Source organism: Gossypium hirsutum, chromosome A06 (assembly GCF_007990345.1).
Source record: "Gossypium hirsutum isolate 1008001.06 chromosome A06, Gossypium_hirsutum_v2.1, whole genome shotgun sequence".
Taxonomy (NCBI): Eukaryota; Viridiplantae; Streptophyta; class Magnoliopsida; order Malvales; family Malvaceae; genus Gossypium; species Gossypium hirsutum.
This window is the reverse complement of record NC_053429.1, coordinates 16,366,477-16,386,938: the sequence shown is the minus strand read 5'-3', so window position 1 is coordinate 16,386,938 and position 20,462 is coordinate 16,366,477. Positions and strand designations below refer to the sequence as shown.

Sequence of the window (20,462 nt, the reverse complement as noted above, 5' to 3'; positions counted from 1 at the left end):
TTTTTTCCTTCATTAGGTTTTTATCTCACGAGGTTTTTCCTAACAAATGTTTTAATGAGTCACATTTTTCTCTGATAGACATCCAATGGAGAATGTTACAAATATATAAATGTGGATGTTCATATTCTAACCAATTCATTTATGAGATAAATCCCCTATTCATTTATGAAAGTGAACATAAAACTTGCTTAATGTATGTATTAAATAAGCACCTAAGTAAGTTTCATTTATTTGTATATTGCATTGAATAACAATGGCTTATAAATAGAATCATTGTGATAGTTAAAATAGGGTACAAGATAATTCTCTTTTACTTTCATTTATTGTTTACTTTTTAGTATTCTCTTTATTTGATAATTTTATAATATTTTTTAATTTTTATAGATTTTTTAGAATTCTCTATTTTTAAAAAAATTAAAAATTTTATACAAAATTAATTGTTGGGATGTTCTTCTAATTAATTTACCATTATGGAAGAATTAGTGGTTTGAGTTGTTCCTCAATCACTTTAGCTGGTTGATTGTTAGATATAAGTGACCCGAATCATTATTTAAATAAAATAATGGTAAAATAAAATAAAAGTAAAATCTCTATAGAACTACACTTCTTTTATTTTATCTTAGAATAAGGTTTTTTAAACCTTATTAAACTCCATCTATTTGATATTGATTAGAATAAGGTGTTTCAATCTTACTACACTCCTATTAGAAATGGCTTTACAAGCTTATAAATAGACATAGTATATTACTCTTATAATCATTCGAATTCAACATAGTAAACTTTCTTCTCCTCTACCTATAGTTTTTTCCCGAAAGGGTTTCCACGTAAAATCGTTATGTTCTTTAATTTTTTTTCTTTTTTTTTGCGATATATTGTCATTACCGACATTTTATTTTTTTACAAATTGGTATCCGAGCTTCCGGGTTGTTCATCTCGATCACGGTAATGACATCTTTGAAGTATGAAATTTCGTTGTTGGATCGCAACACCAGATTTGCGTTGTGGCAAATTAAGTTTCAAGCAGTTATTGCGCAGATGGACCTGGAGGATGCCTTGCTAGGGATAGATAAGATGCCTTCGATATTAACAGATAAAGAGAAGAAGTGTAAGAATCGAAAGGCGTTAACACAATTACATCTACATTTGTCCAATGAAATTTTGCAGGATGTGATGAAGGAGAAAACCGCCGCTGTATTATGGAAGAGGTTGGAACAAATATATATGTCGAAAACTCTAACCAGCAAGTTGCATATGAAGCAATGTCTTTATGCTCATCGTTTGGAGGAAGGTGCGTCTGTGCACGAACACTTAACAGTGTTTAAAGAAATTCTCTCAAACTTGGAGGCCATAGAGGTTCAATATGATAAGGAAGATCTAGGGTTGATTCTACTTTGTTCGTTGCCCCCGTCTTATTCAACCTTTAGAGACACGATTTTATATAGTCGTGAGTCTCTCACAGTTGATGAGGTTTATGATTCTTTAACCCCGTACGATAAGATGAAATATCTTGTGGTTAAACCCGACTCTCAAGGAAAGGGTCTAATTGTTCGTGGAAGACAAGATCGGAATGCTGATGATAATCGTGGAAGGACACAGGAATGGAATCCTCGTGATAAATTTAAAAGTAGATAGAAGTCTTCAAACAGAGGTAAAACTTGTAACTTCTGTAAGAAGAAAGGGCACATTAAATCTGAGTGCTATAAGCTACAAAATAAGATAAAAAGGGAGGCTACAAATCAAAAGGGAAAACAACCAAAAAATTTCAGTGAAGCTGATGTTGTAGAAGACTACAGCGATGGTGAACTTCTAGTCGCTTCTATTAACAATTCTAAAGTGAGCAAGGAGTGGATACTTGATTCGGGCTGCACTTTCCACATGAGTCCCAATCAGGATTGGTTTACAACTTACAAAATAGTGTCTGAAGGTGTTGTTTTGATGGGAAATAATGTTTCGTGTAAAATCACAGGTGTTGGAACAATTAAAGTTAAAATGTTTGACGGAGTCGTCAGAACACTTAGTGACGTGAGACATGTTCCAGAATTGAAGAGAAATTTAATCTCGTTAAGTACTCTTGATTCAAAAGGGTACAGATACACAGCTAAAAGTGGGGTTTTGAAGATTTCCAAAGGTTCCCTCGTTGTGATGAAAGGGCAGAGAAAGACTGTCAAGTTATATGTTTTGCAAGGTTCTACTGTTACTGGTGATGCAGCTATCATTTCTTCTTCCTTATCAGATGATGATATTAATAAACTTTGGCATATGCGCTTAGGGCATATGAATGAGAATGGCATGGCAGAATTGAGCAAAAGAGGACTTCTTGATGGGTAAGTAATTTACAAACTGAAGTTCTGTGAGCACTGCATTTTTTGGAAGCAAAAGAGAGTTTGATTCACCAGAGGAATCCATAACACGAAAGAAACGTTAGAGTATATTCATTCTGATCTATGGGGGCCATCCAGAGTGCCTTCAAGAGGTAGAGCTAATTATATGCTAACTTTTATTTATGATTTTTCCAGAAAAGTTTGAGTTTTCTTCCTGAAGCAGAAAAGTGATGTGTTTTCCGCATTTAAGTCTTGGAAAATTATGATTGAAAAACAGACAGGAAAACAAATAAAATACCTTCGCACAGACAATGGCTTAAAGTTTTGTTATGATGAATTTAATAGACTGTGCAAGTCAGAAAGGATCATGAGACACTTGACAGTTCGTTATACTCCACAACAAAACAGCATTGCAGAATGAATGAATAGAACAGTCATAGAGAAGGTTCAATGTATATTGTCAAATGCCAACTTACCAAAGTCGTTTTGGGCCGAAGCAGACTCTACTGCATGTTTTTTGATCAACCGATCTCCATCCGTTGTCATTGAGAAAAAGACTCCACAAGAAGTATGGTCTGGTAATTTTGCTAATTATTCTGATTTAAAGATTTTTTGGGTGTCTTGTGTATGCTCATGTTAATAATGGAAAATTGGAACCGAGATCCATTAAATGTGTTTTTCTTGGTTATAAAGTTGGTGTAAAAGGGTATAAGTTATGGTGTCCTGAAAATAGAAAAGTTGTGATTAGCAGAGATGTTGTTTTTGATGAAACTGCTATGCTACCTAACTTATCTCTTAAAGATTCTTCCAATAAAGAAAATCAAAAGCAAGTGGAGCATCAGATTAATACAGAATCTACAACAGAGTCGACTCCTCAAGCCAGTACAAAAATTGAGAATAAAGTTACTTCTTCACCACAATACTATATCGCTAAAAACAGAACTAGAAGAGAAATTAAACTTCCAAAGAAGTATGCTGAGGTTAATCTAGTTGCTTATGCTTTAAATGTGGCTGAAGATATAGATGCAAACCAAAAACCATCTAATTATTCTGAGGCAGTTAGCTGTGAAGACTTAGAAAAATGGATGTTTGTTATGCAAGAGGAGATGGAATCATTCCACAAAAATAGAACATGAGATCTGGTGAAACTTCTTAAAGGTAAAAAGGTTGTTCGTTGTAAATGGGTGTTTAAAAAGAAAGAAGGAACTCTTGGAGTTGAAGAACCCAGATATAAAGCAAGACTTGTTGCAAAGGGTTACAGTTAAATTCCAGGTGTGGACTTCACAGACGTGTTCTCCCCAGTTGTAAAGCATAGTTCGATTCGAGTTTTGCTTCGTATTGTGGTCATGCATGATTTAGAGCTTAAGCAGTTAGATGTAAAAATTGTATTTTTGCATAGAGAACTTGAAGAGGATATTTACATGCAACAACCAGAAGGTTTTACAGTCTCAGAAAAAGAGGACTATATTTGCTTGCTAAAAAAGTCCCTTTGTGGTTTGAAACTGTCACCAAGACAATGGTACAAGAGGTTTGATTCTTTTATGACTTCTCATGATTTCAAAAGAAGTAGTTTTGACAATTGTGTTTACTTTAAGAAAAACAGTGATGGTTCTTTTGTGTATCTACTCTTTTATGTTGATGACATGTTGATAGCAGTGAAAGATAAATGAGAGATAAGAAAGGTCAAAGCCCAACTAAGTGAAGAATTTGAGATGAAAGATTTGGGACCAGCAAAGAAGATACTTGGTATGGAGATTCTCAGAGATAGAAAAGCAAGTAAATTGTACCTAAGTCAGAAGGGATACATTGAGAAAGTTCTTTGCAGGTTCAATATGCAGAGTGCTAAGCCTGTTAGTACTCCTTTAGTAGCCCATTTCAGACTTTCATCGGCTTTCTCTCCACAATCAGATGATGAAATTGAGTACATGTCACATGTTTCATACTCTAGTGCAGTGGGATCTCTCATGTATGCTATGGTTTGTTCACGTCCAGATTTATCATATGCAATCAGTGCAGTTAGCAGATACATGACGAATACCGGTAAAGAACATTGGAAAGCAGTTCAGTGGATTTTAAGATACTTACGAGGTACTACTGATGTTTGCTTACAGTTTGGAAAAACTAGAGATAGAGTCATTGGGTATGTTGATGTTCATTTTGCTGGAGACCTTGATAGAAGAAGATCTCTTACAGGTTATGTTTTTACAATCGGAGGTTATGCAATCAGTTGGAAAGCCACTTTGTAAACCACAGTCACTTCGTCTACCACTTAAGCTGAGTACATGGCGATTACTGAGGCTTGTAAAAAAGCTATTTGGTTGAAGGGACTCTTTAGTGAACTCAATGAAAACCTTCAAATCAATATAGTATTTTGTGACAGTCAGAGTACCATCTTCCTTACAAAAGATCAAATGTTTCATGAGAGAACAAAACACATTGATATTCGGTATCATTTTTTTCATGATATTATTGCTCGTAGTGATATTGTTGTGAGCAAAATTAGTACTCATGAAAATCCTACAGATTTGATGACTAAGTCACTTCTTATAACCAAGTTTGAACATTGCTTAGACTTGGTTGGTGTTCATTGTTGAAGTTATAAGGGGTTTTATGGAAGAGGTGGAGAACTTGTTCGTTGAGAGTTTACAATGAAGAACTTGTTCATTGAGAATTCATGTCAAGGTGGAGATTGTTAGATATAAGTGACCCGAATTTTTATTTACATAAAATAGTGGTAAAATAAAATAAAAGTAAAATCCCTATAGAACTACACTTCTTTTATTTTATTTTAGAATAAGAATTTTTAAACATTATTAAACTCCATCTATTTGATATTAATTAGAATAAGGTGTTTCAATTTTACTACACTCCTATTAGAATATGGCTTTACAAGCCTATAAATAGACATAGTCTATTACTCTTGTAATCATTCGAATTCGACATAGTGAATTTTCTTCTCCTCCGCCCGTGATTTTTCCCCGAAAGGGTTTCCATGTAAAATCTGTGTGTTTTTTAAATTTTCTTTCTCTTTTCTTTGCGATATATTGTCATTACTGGCCTTCTATTTTTTTACATTGATCATCAAATAAAAAGACATCTATAATCTGCGACCAATTTAAAAACTAAAAGAGAAGGCTAGAGTTTTTATCCTTTTGATTCAATCTACTTTTATTTAAAAATTTTATATTTTATTTCACATTTATTTTAATATTTTTTTTCTAAATCACATTACACAATCATAATTCTACACTTGAAGTTCGTAAAAAGAAATTTAGAAATCCTTTTAGTCATTGTTCTTTCTAAGCCAGCTTTAAAACTCTGTTTCTTTCTTCCTTCTTCTCTTCTTTCTCCATAAACTTATAGTTCAAGAGCCTTTGCAAGTGTCTAAAACCACAGAAACATGAGGAGAGAGAAACTGTTGACAATTTTTCTTCACAAAAAGTTATTGCTTTTGATGTTTAACGTGGGTTTTGTGTTATTTTGTTGATTTTATGATTACATATGTGATCTTGTTAAATTTTGGTGGAGGGTATTAGAAGAAAAAAATTAGTCCCTAAAACAATAAAATGAAAAACTCTTCTCTATTTTTTTTTTCATTTTAATGTTTTGGTTATATTTCTAAAAAGTGAAGATCTTTTGAGATTGGTAAAATGGGATACAGAAGTCTTTTTATTCTATTCTTGGAAACTCTGAATTATCATTCAATAGGGAGGCAAAAAATGGCTATTCGATGTTTTTGTTGAATTGGGTTGTAATCCATTATTCAACTGAATAGAATTACCAGTAACCGTGGTGGGTTTGTGCAAAATAAGGTAGGAATGACTCTGTAGTTGATGAGGATTGAGTCTTAACTTGATTGGCATGAACATTATTGTTAATGTAGGAAAACATGTGTTCGAATGGATTGAAGCGCATTATCTTACTGTTTATGGATTAGAAGGGGCTATGAGTAATTCTAGGTACTATGTAAAAAAGAACAGACATGATCAAAGCCTATAATGAAATTGCTCAAAAAATACTAATATATTAATATCAAATGTGGTTTTGGTTGAAATTATTAAATTGAAGCTTTAAAGATTATTCAAAGCCCACAATAAGTATATTTAATGAAAAAATATTATATTATTCGATGGTATTTTAGTTTTTTATTGAAAAAAATTAATAAAAATATACATATAATGAAATTTGAACCCGAATCAATTGCATTTGTAAAACTTTAACTTACCACCCAACTAAAGTTTTATTTTAATATTTTATACATTTTAATTATATTATGCACACTTTATTACTTTCATCGATTGTATGTATTAATAATGCATTTGATTAAGTTGGTATTACAAGTTAACTCGATACCGACTCAAGATTGAGTTATGTAATAAGTTATCTTACATGTGATATCATTATTAATTTGTTTCAAGTCATACGTTTCATTATTTGTTATATGTTATTTTCAAACACACATTTGTGTTTTATATTTTTCATTTCTACGTGCATACGTGAATGATAAATTTTTAGTTAAATTTAATATTTTATTAACTTATGACACCAATACAATTAAAATATAAATAATAGTACGAGTATTTTAAAAAATTAATAAAAACCAACCCACCTGCTAATAAATTAGCCCAATTTCAATTTTATTCCATTTTGGGGCCCAGGAGCTAGGCCTATTATCTACTGGCTTTCACGCAAAAACCGTCCAAGGGGAAACCCGAAAACGACATGTCGTTTCTCTTGCATAATATTCCATTGCATCCACCAGGTGAAAAACAAAGCACCAGAAAACCGAAACTATTCCACTGCACGACTGGTCGACGGAAGCTGCTGGCGTCTCCACCTCCCAAAAAAGAAGATGCAAAGCCAGAACGAACCACCAGTAGAAGCCAAACCGGACCAAGATGATCAAACCGTGGAGATTGATTTATCCTCCATCACCAGTCTCGATCTTACCAGCTTCCAGCTCCCCGATCTCGACTCGGTGGAATTGCCGCCAAATCTCATCGATTTGGACCTAACAACGAACCGCTTATCGAAATTGGACTCTCGGATTGCGAACCTCATCAATCTCAGAAAGCTTTCTTTTCGACAGAATCTCTTCAACGATGCTGCTATCGAGCCAATCTCCAGCTGGGAATCGTTAACTGGTCTTGAGGTTATCTTCTTCTTTCCCTTCACCCCCTCTCAACCTTCTGTTTTTGGTCTTTACGATTCATTATTATTGTAGTAATTTCGTTAGAAAAATAAAGTATACGAAATTTATGTACTGCTGGTCATTACTTGCAGTTTTGCTTTTAAAAAATGCATGTAGATAAATGCAACTAATCTTCTTGGATGTTTAAAAGTACGGTTTTTTTTTAATTATAAGATGCAAAATTTTACGTTTGCATGAACTAATTATGCCTGAATTTCTGCTATATTTTAATTACTTGTTTATTATTAATCAAAGATTTGCCATTTGCTTTAGCTTTTAGACGTTTGTGAGAAGTAAATAAGAAAGTAAAGGGAAAAAAATGAATAAGAGCCTAACGAAGAAGCTTGGGGTTATTTCTTTTTGTACAGGAGTTAATACTTAGGGATAATAAACTGACGAAAATACCAGATGTGGGTATATTCAAGAAGCTCTTAGTTTTTGATGTTTCTTTCAATGAAATCACTTCATTACAAGGATTGTCGAAGGCCTCCAGCACAATCAAGGAACTCTATGTCTCCAAAAATGAAGTTACTAAGATGGAGGAGATTGACCACTTGCATGAGTTGCAAATCCTTGAACTTGGTTCTAACAGACTACGGGTTAGTTATTAAAATGCTTTCATAATCCTTGTATAAATAACGTTATAAGCATCTATTGTATGCAGCAGGTAGGTGGAAATTTTCTGTTTCATGGCATAAGCTTTTTGTCAATTTTTGTTTCAGTATTGAAGTAGGGGGGGTAAGATTGATCAGTTATTAGTAATTTCTTGAGCATGGTCTAATTTGTGAATTGCTTTCATTGATCTTGGTATCTTAGGTGATGGAAAATTTGCAAAATTTCACAAAGTTACAAGAACTGTGGCTAGGAAGAAACCGAATCAAAGTGATCAACCTTTGTGGGCTTAGCTGCATCAAGAAGATTAGCTTGCAAAGTAACCGGTTAACATCTATGATAGGGTTGGAGGTATAGCACTTTAAAAAATGTTGGTTCTCGTAAAACTTTTTATATGTCATAATATTTGGATGAGGTTTTTCTTTGGATTTTTTGTTTTCAAGGAATGCAATGCCCTAGAAGAAATATACTTGAGCCACAATGGTATAGCAAAAACGGAAGGCCTATCAAAATTGGTCAACCTCCGAGTATTAGATGTTTCATCAAATAAGCTAACATCAGTCGATGATATTCAAAACTTAACAAGGTAATTTTCATTTCTCTCTACGTGTAGGGATCTTATCCTATCATAAGTTGTTGAATAATTTTATATGCAGGTTGGAAGACTTGTGGCTCAATGACAACCGAATAGAATCACTTGAGGACATAGCTGAGGGTGTTTCTGGTTCAAGAGAAAAGCTCACTACTATCTACCTTGAAAATAATCCATGTGTACGGTTTGCAACTTGCAGTTTTTAGAGACTATAGTTTTTGTTGGTTTTTGTGATTGCAGCATCCTTACGATCCCAAATGTTTTGTTATGGCTAATTGGTTGATTATCTTGATATTTTTGGTTCTCTATCTAGTTCAAATTCGTAGTTGGAACATGATTAATTCTTACTCTGTATGCTACGGAGCTCCGTTTTCTTCTTGTATTTTCCTGATTTCATATATGTAATCTTTTCTCAATTATATTTCCAATTTAATATTTGAATGAAGACACTAATTATTGATAGAGTATGTCTTTGGTGCAAGCTGTTTTGTGGCATCCATCTAATGTAGTTGTCTACCTTCCTGGGCTGAGTTCAGTTAATTCTATATCATCATCTTCCCCTTGGCATATTGCATTCACTTTAGCTAGAGTTACATGCACAATTGGTGATCGTCGGTTGACATTTCTCAATCTTCTCTACTGGCTTAGTAGTCATTCTTCTCTCTTAACCTTTCTCACATGTGATCAACTGTACTGTTTTATTGCAGGCGCAGTCTCCAAACTACAATGCTACCCTAAAACAAATTTTCCCCAATATTCAGCAAATCGATTCTGAGGTATTTGCTTAGAAATTTTGGTAGGATCTGGACTATTGTAGTTGAATGTTCATAAATTTGCAATCAAGCGTGTAGTATGCTAACTGTAACATTTCCAGTCCCTTGTTGTCTGAAGTTGTGAGTTTGCATATGTTACTAGGGGAAAACAGGGTTCTGGAAGTGATCCCTAATTCTTTAAAGGGGATTAACCATGATATGTTTATTTATTAAATGCAGTGTTCAGTGTTGTTAATCATTGTTTTGAACATACTTAATCTCTTGAATTGTTGACCTCTTTCCAACTTTTTAATAATATTTCAAGCTCTCTTGTAAACAAGAATGTATGGCTTTCTAGGTTGTTGGTCAGTCCTGAAATTCACATAAGATGCATGGTCATTTGTCAAAGAAGAAATGCAAATCCAAATTTTCATTTATAATTGTTGTACTAACCACATTTTACTCATCATTTCAGTAATGGTTTCCATTTAGTTAAGGCACCGTAAATGGGTTCATGATACTCGTAAATTACTAAAATTACTAAAATTACTGAAATTACTCGTAAATGGGTTCAGTAATGGTTTCCATTGTACTAAAATTACTTGTAATTCCAACAATTCATGATACTCGTAAATGGGTTCATGGTTATCTTGCATCTTAAAATTACTGGCCTAGACTTTGTCAGCAATGCCAGGAGATATAATCAATATCACACATTGCTCTAGCTCTAAGCAGCTCAAAGATGCAAGATGAAGTTCTAGAGAAGTTCATAAACGCCACAATGAATCTCCGCACCTTTTTTTAAGTAATTATCAACGAACAGAAAGGGCAATGAGAAGAAGCAATTATCCTCTGTAGATTATACTATTTCATGAAATGCACACAGATGATCATGGGACAAGAAATCGACCAAATATAAAATAACAGAGAAATATGATTATTTAAAAGTCTACAAGGGAAAATAAAACAACATTCCACGTACCGAAGAGAGAGAAAATCTCACCCCAGACTGCTATTTCAGGGTTTAAGATTTCACTGGGTAACAAAGATGAGCAAATAAACAAGCTACAGAACCATGTATATTAATGTCCTCTTTCGAAATTAATGCGAGATCTATTAGATCCTCCTTCATAGCCATCTCGCATGGACGAACCTGCACTTGCTTTCATTGTCCCTCCACTACCCACTTTGTCCATGGCTTTCTTGCCCTTCTTGACCTCTGTCAAGAACTGGTCAAGACCGAATGGATCAGCTTCTTCAACTTCCTTTTCAAACTCAACTGGCCTGTCTCTTGGACCACTCTTCTCAGAAGTACCAGCAAACGCCTTGTCAGGTTTAAACCTCTCAGTTTTCATTATTTTCTCTAACTGCTCATCAGCACCACCGTACATTTCCGAATCCACGTCTTTCTTTGGCCTGTAGAGTGTCGAGAGAGTAGGTTGCGCTGTGAATAGACCCTTGTCGTAGATGTTGTATTGATCATCAGTTGCAAATCCAGAATCCATTCCTTTCTCCTGGTTAAATAACCTTTGATCATACATTACTTCCCCACCTCTTCCAGCACCAGTAGAAGCCATACCAAGAGCAACTTTTTCACTAATATCTCTATCTCTATCTCTTGTAATCTTACTCTTTTTACCCATGGCAGCATCTTTGGCCTCCAACCTTCTCTCTCTCTCCCTTTCTCTACGACGCTCTTCACGTATCTTCGCCCTCTGCAACCGCTCCTCCCTTTCTTCCTTCGATTCCTTTGGCATATCCCTTTCTCTTTCCCTCGCAGGCTCATAATCCACTCTCGTATCAGTATCCATCACACTTCTATCAGATGACATTGGAACAGCAGTAGATGGTGCCACCGTCCCAGTTCTCTCAGAACGGGCTTTAGCAGCTAAAGCTCGCAACTCCTGCTCCTTCCTTTCCTTCTCCTTCATCATCATCTCTTTCTGCACCTTTGATCTCATTGCCACAGCTTCTCTAGCCTTCTGCTCTGCAACATACAAAGCCTCAGACAGCTTTGCAAAGTTATCGTTAATCTGAACCTCCTGTAAACCTCTTCCATCAGCAGCAAGTCGCTTATCCAGCGGAATAGTATACCCTTTTGGATTCTTCCAGTTTGAAATACAAGGTGGAATTTTCCAGTCCTGCTGATCCTTCACAGTAACAGGACGTGGAGGGGAATGCATCACTGGCACTGGTGGAGATCCCGAAGCCTTAGGTACCCTCTTATGCTTAAACTTGGGAGGCTCAAGAGGATCAACAGGCATCTCTACCATTCTAATTATCCTCTCCTTAGCACCTGAATTAAACGCAGCCGATTGCTGTGAAGGCTTATACTTAATATACTTTGAATCCGAAGACTGTTTCGGAACATTCTTAGGCTGTGCAGCGCTCAATCTCACATTAACTATCTTCTCTAAAGCCGCCTTAGTTTCTTGCATAGTTTCCTCGATCTCTTTTTGCATCTCCTCCTCTTCTTCCCCCTCATCATCACCCTCTTCCTCATTCCTCAAAATCTTAGGAATTAAATCCTTATGCTGCGAATAAACAATCTTCTTGGCATTCTCATTCTGCTTAACTATTGCATCATAAGCCAAATTCCCACGAGCATCAACAGTCACCGGAAGAATCTTCGATCCAGGTTTTGCCCCTTTAACCCTTCCCATATCAAGCGGGTATTGAGCAATATGTATTTCAGGGAAAGCTCCTCCATCTCCAAAGTCTTCAACTTTCCTAGGAACAAATCCGGCGCGCTTCAAGTAAGGCGGTACTGGCTTCGCCGTTACGACAGTGGATTTCTCTTCCTCCGACGTACTAAACCGTTGTTTAAACCAAGGATCATTCGCGTGATCATAATAGGTCGACGTTGAGTTTTTCGCATCTGGTAAAAGATCCTTCAAAGCCGCCATGGCGTATCCAAATCTACAAGATTTCTGCCTAACAAATAATAAGCAAAATAAAAATCCTAACATTTATTAAATAAAGGATTTAGAAAGCGAATAACATAAAAAAGAAAACGCTTCGAACGCAAAATCAGAAAGACCTAATTTAAACAAAAAGAGGATAAATACCTTGAAAAGCTCTCGAACCGATCGGGTTAATGATTTGATAGAAATCGAACTGAGCAGCAGCTAGCTATGTCGATAGTCGGCTGTCGAAAGGGCAATTCGGGTAGGGTTAAGATTAGAGGGTCAGGCTCGCAAATATAAGGAAATAAAAAATATCGTATGAGATAAATTTAGATTAAAACATTTAGTAGTTACATTCGAATGAATGGAATTGAAATTTTTGAAGGTAATCGAGTTTTTGAATCTTATTTTATTATTTTAATTTTATTTAAAATTTTTTCGAATCGAGATAAGTGAGATAGTATTCAAATTAAATTTAATATATTTATTCGAGTTAAATTTAAAAAAAAAATTTAAAGTTATTTATTTTTATGTAATTTTTTAAATTATTTAAAATCGAATAGATTTTTTATTTTTTAATTATTTTATGAACATCTATTTTCTGATTAATTGGCAAATTCGATTTTTGTTTTTGGTAATTAGTAAAATCAATTGGGGTTATTGTAATTTGTAAACACAAACACTTTAAAGCTAGTGAAAATTAGCTGGAATAAAAATTAATTAACTAAGTTTAAAAAAAATTCTTATAAATTAATAAACCTCTAGGAAACAGTAATATCCTTATGAATTAATAATTTCTTAACTTAAATATTGTAAAACTCTAACGAGAAAATCATAAGAGTTTTAAGAAATAAAGCTTCAATCAAGCTGTAAAAATTGACGTGGGGTATTTTTACTTTTTTAGATAACACTTAATAACACATTACAACAATTTTTTTTTCAATAGATTCATCAAGTAAACCCAGATAAAAAAAATCATACGGGTTTGGGTTTTTATTATGAAAAACCATTGAATCAAAACACAGTCTTCAAGATTTTGTTTTCCCTTTCCAAATGGTAAATCCCCACAAGTTCAGTTTCTTTTTCCCTAAATGAATTGTAACCTTCTCCACAACAGCAAACAGGTAAGTGGAGAAGGAACATAGAGCGAGCCGGAAACCATTCAATGGAGTGAAAGTGAAACAGATGCAAATAGAGCAAAAATAATTCAATAATTCAAAAATGTTTCAAGACAAACCTTCTTAAAGATGCAAAAACTTCAAGTTTAAAATGGAAAAAAACAAAGTGCCTCGATCAGAAGGAACAGCAACTCGATTTGGAGTTTGAAGGTTTGAATGAACTAGAAGGAGAAGGAATGAGGGTTTATTTTAGGGGTTTTTTTTAGAAAAATAGATTTTAGGGTTTGATTTTATTAGAAATGGAGACTTGAGTCTGGAGAGAATAAGAAAATTAATTTGGGGTTTAGACTTTGGAAGATGGAATTGGCTGGAGCTCGGGGGTTTGATTTGGGAGGAGGAATTGGGTTTTGGGAAATTATTTCTTTGGGCAGACGAGCTTGGGGTTGGGGAAATGGGATAAAACAAAATGTGGGCTTGAGAAAATTGGGTTAAGTAATTAAGTAAAAGCCTAAAATTTAAAAAAATTAAAAAATATAGTTTATATTAGATTTATTTGAATTATTCAAGTTATTCAAATTCAAGAATTCAACTCGATTCAAATTTGAAATTTGAAAACAAATTCGAGTTGATTGGATTAACTTGATTCGAATAATTCAAAATTTGAATTTTTTTTAAATTTTCCGAATCAAATCGAATTTTATTCACCCCTAAGAACATTGCATTTGTAAGGCAGGCAAGTCAGTTTTTGTTACTCAAATGACCCATTTGAGAATCAATATTTTTAATAGGCTCCAATTTTTTTTCCATTTATTATGTATTATTTATGAATACATCATTATTTTTTAAATATTAATTATAAGTATTGTATATTTTTTAAGGAAAATTTATTAATAAATATTAATAACTTCATTTAAATATAATTAAATATTAATTATAATTATTATTTTTTCTCGCGTTTTGAATTTTAAATTTAGTGTTTAGGTAAAAATAAAGTTAATAATTTTAAACTCATACAATGCATGGAAGTAGATTTATTGGCGACTGTCTACACCCCTGTTGATCTGCCATCTATCATTCTATTAACTATGCGATCAGAACAGATATATAATTTTTGTGCGAAAACCTTTTAGAATATGTGTGTGAGAAGATATGATTTGCTTTTTTTTTTGAAAGCTTTAAAGCAAATGTTATGTATTTTTCAAATCCGCAAAAGAATTGAATATATTAGTTATTTCTTATTTTCTAAAAAATACAAAATTTTCTCATTCTAGTCTCTGATTGTGACAGTAAATATCATGCATGGCTATTTAAGGGTTTTGTTTTTAAATTTTGTATTTAATTAATTGTATTTTAAATGGAGAAAGAATGGGAATTTTTAAGGTTGTACATAAATGTATTTCATTTTATAATTGTTTAAATCTCCCAATTTCCCTACTTTCTTACCATTGAATTTAGTTATCCAACTGAATTCTATTTATATATGATTGTGCAATTTTATAATTTTTTTATTTTTTTATTTAAATCCTATTAATATAATAGGTTCTATTATTTAAAAAATAATTTCAATATAATTAGGATCTTAAATTCTAAATTTTATTTTTAATTTTTAATTTCGCCATTGATTCTGCATAAAATTAGACTATACTGTTACCTTTCCACTAGTTTTTATTAATCTATTATCATAGCTACTTAATTTAAAATTATGTAAGTCATACCTACAGATAAAAAGTGAAAAAGTTAAAAGAGTTAATTTTATTACTTCTATTTTATATGAATGATATTTCTAATTTTATTACTTAATCGAATGGAAATCAATATTGAGATGTTTGAATGTGAAATAAACCATTACCTAATGGTACAATAAGCTTATTAGATGTAAAATAAATAAAAGGCTAAAATAATAACCCAACCTTTTAAGGATTTCTCATTTAAGAGTCAAACCTTTTAAAATATTTAAATATTGAGTTTAATCTTTTCAAATTTGTTCACATTAAGATTTATAACTGAGTTGGACTGTGCATGAGAAGCATATGCCTAAAAAATACTTATGTGCCAAAAATTGATGAGGCTAACGAATTGAGTTTGATTAAAATTGATAGATAAAAAAATAAATTAAAAGAAAATTTTATATTAAAAACAAAAAGAGAGATAAAAATAATAATCCTTTTTATTTAATGTGAGTTCGAGTGCGTTGAAATGCATTATCCTGAGTTGAGGAGAAACTATGGGTAGCTTTACACATTATATCAAAAAAACAGAAATGATATGAACTATAATGAGATTAATGTTTAAAAAAACTTAAAATTTTTATTTTTATTTTGTTGGCACCCTCTCTATGAACAAAAGAGTTCAAAAATTGAAAGGAAATTTCAGCAAGAAGACGATCAAAAGAGAGTGAATCGAAGCTTTTAATATTAGCATGTAAATATTTTGGTTACTTTTGATTTTGCTTTAAAGTTTAGTTCTTTTTAACAGCAACTTTTGATTCAAAGTTACATGGTTTTTTTTTTTTTTAAAGTTAGTTGATCTAAAGATTGTTATTTAAGTATTTTATTTTATTTTAGTGTATTTGGATACTTATGTTTTTAAATGGTAATTGCAGTTTTTTTTTAACAGATACAGGATAGAAAATGTTGAAAGTCTTTTTCAGCTTTGTCACCTCCCACAAGCTTTGAGTGTTTTTCCTGGTTGGTCTTCAAACATCTAGCAGCCAACAAAAAAAAAAAAAAAAAAAAGTCTGCCATGAAAAAGATAGTCTGCCTTGAAGATGGAGTTGAACAACCCAATCGATTTTAAAAAATATTTAGCAATTTAGGCCCTTTTATTTTCTCATATTCAGTTGACATGTCAACAAACACGTTTTACAAAATGCATTTTCTTTACTAATTTAACACATCATCTCCTTTGATCAAATGATTAAATGTTAGTATGTTGTTCTTGAGTTTTTGGTTTGATTCCTCTCTTATTCACTTGTATTTTTTATTTTACGTTGTTTTAAACTTTTTTTAAAAATTTTTAATTAATAAATATATTATTTTGAAGTTTTTTAATTGTTATTTTTAATTAATAACTCTTTTATTTATATAAATAAAATAATAAATATGTAATCATATAATAAAAATGTAATTTGTATATATCATTAAATGTGAGTAAAAGAAGAATCGAACTTGAAACTCAAGAACAAAACTACTATCATTTAACCATCTAACAAAAAAGATGATTTGTTAAGTTATTAAAGAAAACGAGTTTTTCAACATGTCAACTGAAAATGCTTCCTGCAGAACGTATTTTCTGTTTCTCTTCCCAAAATCGGTCTATTTCCCTAAATATGGGCAAAAGCGGCCTAAATCTCTAAATATTTTTTAAAATCAGCCCTTTCTTCTAATTTACCCTTTGGGTATTAAGTGTGACATCTGTATTATGCCTCGAAGCTAGGTATAGTGCTATGCTAGGTTAGGAAATATTAGAGAATTTTTTAAATGAGAAAAATAAGAAAATTAAGTGTCAACGTAGAAAATAGTGAAAACTAATAGAGAAAAGAAAATTGCTTTCTAGATGAGAAAACTTAATTTAAACCAATATCTCAATTGTAGAAGAATAGAAATTATTGTGGCAAAATTAGAATAGAATCCACGGAATTGATGGTAAAGGAGGGAGGACTAAGATGAAATTTTACCATAATAGAAAATGACTCATATAAGGTAATACGGAAAAGATGGAGGGTGGAATGGTAAATGAATAAATAAGATTTTTAAGAAACATAATCATGATTAGGGACTAATTTGTAAAGCTTTGATTGGTTGCAATAATTAATGATATTTTATTTTTATTAATAAAATATTTAGATATTTTAGAATAAAATTGTGGAAGGATGAAGAGAAATCATCCAATTTTTCTCTCCATCTTCACATTACCCTTCTTTATCATTTTCAACTTTCACTTTTATTCCAAGTAAGTCCAACCACCATTTCCAAGCCATTGCAAGCTTAAATCTTCCAATTCCTTTGAAGTTTTCTTAGTAAATTCAATAGAGAAGACTAATAGACACCTTAGTTTCATGAGAGGAAGCATCACTAGTAGTCTTTGAAGAAAGAAAGAAAAGAATAGAAATTATTTTTGAGAATAAGGTAATAAATGATGAAACTTTAATGGAATTTATATGTATTTTATACGAATGGAATAGAAGTATTATTTGATTGTAGTTTTAACATATAGATGTATGTGTTTTGACATGGAAATTGTAAACAAAGAAAAGAAAAGAAATGCCAAATTGAAGAAAAAAGGAAAGAGGTGATCAAGGAGTAAGAAGGAAGGAAAACATATCAACTCAAGCTTTGTTGTAAGTACTACAAGGAATTTATCTTATTTTCCTAGATATTAATTATATATCATGTTAATTAGTTAGAATAATTATGGATATATTGTGTTAATATAAAGGGATTAAATTGTAAAGACAATGAAATATGTTATGAAAATATGAATAAGACCCAAAAGATGGTATACAAAGATTTTTGCTAAGATACTTAGGTTGTGAATGAGAAAATGTGAAAAAGTTGCACATTATATATGTAACAGCTCGTTTTTCGGTGGTGTCGAAAATAGTGATTTCGGGGCCATCAAATTCGATGAGTAAATTCGTAAATATTATATTTAATATTTATGATTTAATTGTGACTTTGAAAAAGTATTTGATATAGTAATTTTTGTTTTAAAAGCAATTTATTAAGTTCCAGTGGTAAGACCTTAAGGTCAAGTGGTTTTAGAAAATGAGGTATCGGGACCTCGTTTCTATAAACTGATCCGTAAATATTTTTATAAATATTTAAGGAGTGTCATTAAGGTGGTATTAAAGTGTCATTGAAAAATTTTAACGTTTCGATATTAATTAAAAATGACTAAATTGTAAAATATGTAAAATTTGATCACTATTTGATTTGAGTGATTAAATGGTTAATTGAATAAAGGAAAAGGGATTTAAATGTTAATTAAACCATGGTCAAAGTTTCCAACCGGTGGTGTTATGATTGAATCCACTAGCTTTTGGATTAATTGTTCTTTTAGTCCTAATTAGTTTAGGATTAAATTGTAAATAAGTTTCTTTAGTTAGAATTTTATTTAATTGAAGGACCAATTGTGAAATTAAACTTTCCTGTGATAGTAATTATGCCATATATTAATGTGATGGAAAAATATGGACATGACTTTGGTATTTTTTTATTTTATTAACCAAGGGCAAAATGGTAATTTGATAATTAATTAAAATAAAATAAAATAGCAAAAGGCTAAATTCTTATCATCTTTTTGATTTCATCTTCAACAAACTGAATGTCCATGGAAGCATGAAGCTAAGTTTCAGCCATGGTGAAATTCCATGCATGTAAGTCTGATTTAGCCCCATTTCTTGTAATTTTTATGTTTTTGAGATCGTTACAACCAGGTCCAGCTGGCCTGTACCTTCAATTTTGAAACTGTTAAAGATTTTGAATGTTGTCATTGATTAACCTTGTGATTTTAGATGTTAAGTGATGAATTTAGACTGTTGATTGATATTTAAAAGTATTTTATTAAGTGAATTTTGATGAATTTTTTATTAGAGACCAAATTGTTAAAATAGGAAAAGTACAAGGATTTATTGTGAAATTTTTGCATGAATGGGCTGTTTTGGATACCAAGAACATTCGGCTAAGCTCAATTTTGGGTAAGAATGGTTAATTTTCATGTTTTGGGCTCATAGACTAAATTGAATAAAAGTAAAACTTTAGGGGCAATTTTGTAAAAATATCAAAATGGTCAAATTGCATGAAATGAATTGTTTTGTTGCCTAAATTAATATATTGTATGAAATTATTAATTTAGATAAAGATCGGATGGAAAATCGAGAAAAATAAAAAAAGTATCAAAATGCCCCTAAACTTTGGTATCTCTGCAATTTAGCCAGGTAAGTTCGTACGTTTACATAGCATTTTAAATTGTTGTTTTAAATGCTATTATTTTATATTATCTATTATGCCTCAATAGAAAATCCAACGACGTATCGACAACCCTCAAATAATGAAAAGGAATAGCTTCAGCTATCGAATATGAAAAGGGATAGTTTCAGCTATCGAATATGAAAACGGATAGTTTCAGCTATCAATTATGACAACGGATGGTAACGACCATCAACTATGAAAAGGGATGGTGACAACCATCAAATATAAAAAGGGATAGCTTCGGCTATTGATTATGAAAAGAGATGGTGACAAACATCAACTATGAAAAGGGATGGTGACGACCATCCAATAGGAAAAGGGATAGCTTCGGCAATCGAATATGAAAAGGGATAGCTTCGACTATCAAATATGAAAAGGGATGGTTTCGACCATCGATTAAAGAAAAGGGATGGTTACGACCATAGTTTAACACACTTGTGTGAGATCCGGTAAAGGTTCCGTTTAACTTCACTATGACAAATATGGAAAGGTATGATGTACCTGTAACCCCCCATGCCCGTATCAGTCGCCAAGACAAGGTTCGAGGTGCTACCGAAATTACACACTAATAAACAAACAAAACCATGTCATAAATCTATATTTCAATTTAAAATTTCTCAAATTTCATCTTTAAGTCCCTAATATGGACCTACGAGGCCCAAAATATGCTTAGGAAGTGATTTGGGACTAAACCGGGAACTTTGGAAACTTTTTCTTGAAAATAGGGGCGCATGCCCGTGTGGCCTGGAACATGCCCGTGTGGCCTGCCCGTGGGGCCAGCCCGTAGGCAGATCTGTCTTGGTCACACGGCCGTGGGACTAGCCTGTGGGTGATTCTGACTTTGCCACATGGCCTGGGCACACGCCCATGTGACTTGGCCGTGTAAAGACCTGATTTTTCACTATTTTTAAGCTATTTTCACATATCAAACATACCTAGTTCATGCCCAAAATATTGACTTATAAATCTTGATCAAATAACATTCATTTATCCATTTC

General features: G+C 32.4%; 2 protein-coding genes across 3 annotated transcripts; one reads left to right on the top strand and one right to left on the bottom strand.

Moving 5' to 3' along the window:
• The first annotated feature begins 6,970 nt into the window (after positions 1-6,970).
• On the top strand, positions 6,971-9,724 carry LOC107962731 (protein phosphatase 1 regulatory inhibitor subunit PPP1R7 homolog). The gene is made up of 6 exons (XM_016899223.2): positions 6,971-7,473; positions 7,881-8,111; positions 8,329-8,475; positions 8,568-8,710; positions 8,781-8,895; positions 9,424-9,724. The coding sequence occupies exons 1-6, from the start codon at positions 7,174-7,176 to the stop codon at positions 9,502-9,504; spliced, it is 1,017 nt and encodes a 338-aa protein (XP_016754712.2). The 5' UTR covers positions 6,971-7,173; the 3' UTR covers positions 9,505-9,724.
• Positions 9,725-10,384: 660 nt separating this feature from the next.
• On the bottom strand, positions 10,385-13,978 carry LOC107962732 (SNW/SKI-interacting protein A). Of its 2 annotated transcripts, none has more exons than XM_016899224.2 (3): positions 13,612-13,978; positions 12,537-12,616; positions 10,385-12,402 (listed from the first exon to the last, which is right to left on the bottom strand). In XM_016899224.2, exon 3 carries the CDS (start codon positions 12,372-12,374, stop codon positions 10,551-10,553), a length of 1,824 nt encoding a protein of 607 aa, XP_016754713.2. In that variant the 5' UTR covers positions 12,375-12,402; positions 12,537-12,616; positions 13,612-13,978; the 3' UTR covers positions 10,385-10,550. The 2 variants fall into 2 exon arrangements, with proteins under 2 accessions (XP_016754713.2, XP_040971156.1); XM_041115222.1 differs by having other exon boundaries at positions 10,385-12,398; positions 13,612-13,964.
• Between the last annotated feature and the right edge of the window lie 6,484 nt (positions 13,979-20,462).

Excerpts from the sequence above, each read along its gene's own strand:
- LOC107962731 (XM_016899223.2), top strand. The coding sequence starts at position 7,174 with ATGCAAAGCCAGAACGAACCACCAGTAGAAGCCAAACCGGACCAAGAT. Across the intron at positions 8,476-8,567 it reads CATCTATGATAGGGTTGGAG|GAATGCAATGCCCTAGAAGA; the intron begins GTATAGCACTTT and ends TTTGTTTTCAAG. Across the intron at positions 8,711-8,780 it reads GATATTCAAAACTTAACAAG|GTTGGAAGACTTGTGGCTCA; the intron begins GTAATTTTCATT and ends TTTTATATGCAG.
- LOC107962732 (XM_016899224.2), bottom strand. The coding sequence starts at position 12,374 with ATGGCGGCTTTGAAGGATCTTTTACCAGATGCGAAAAACTCAACGTCG.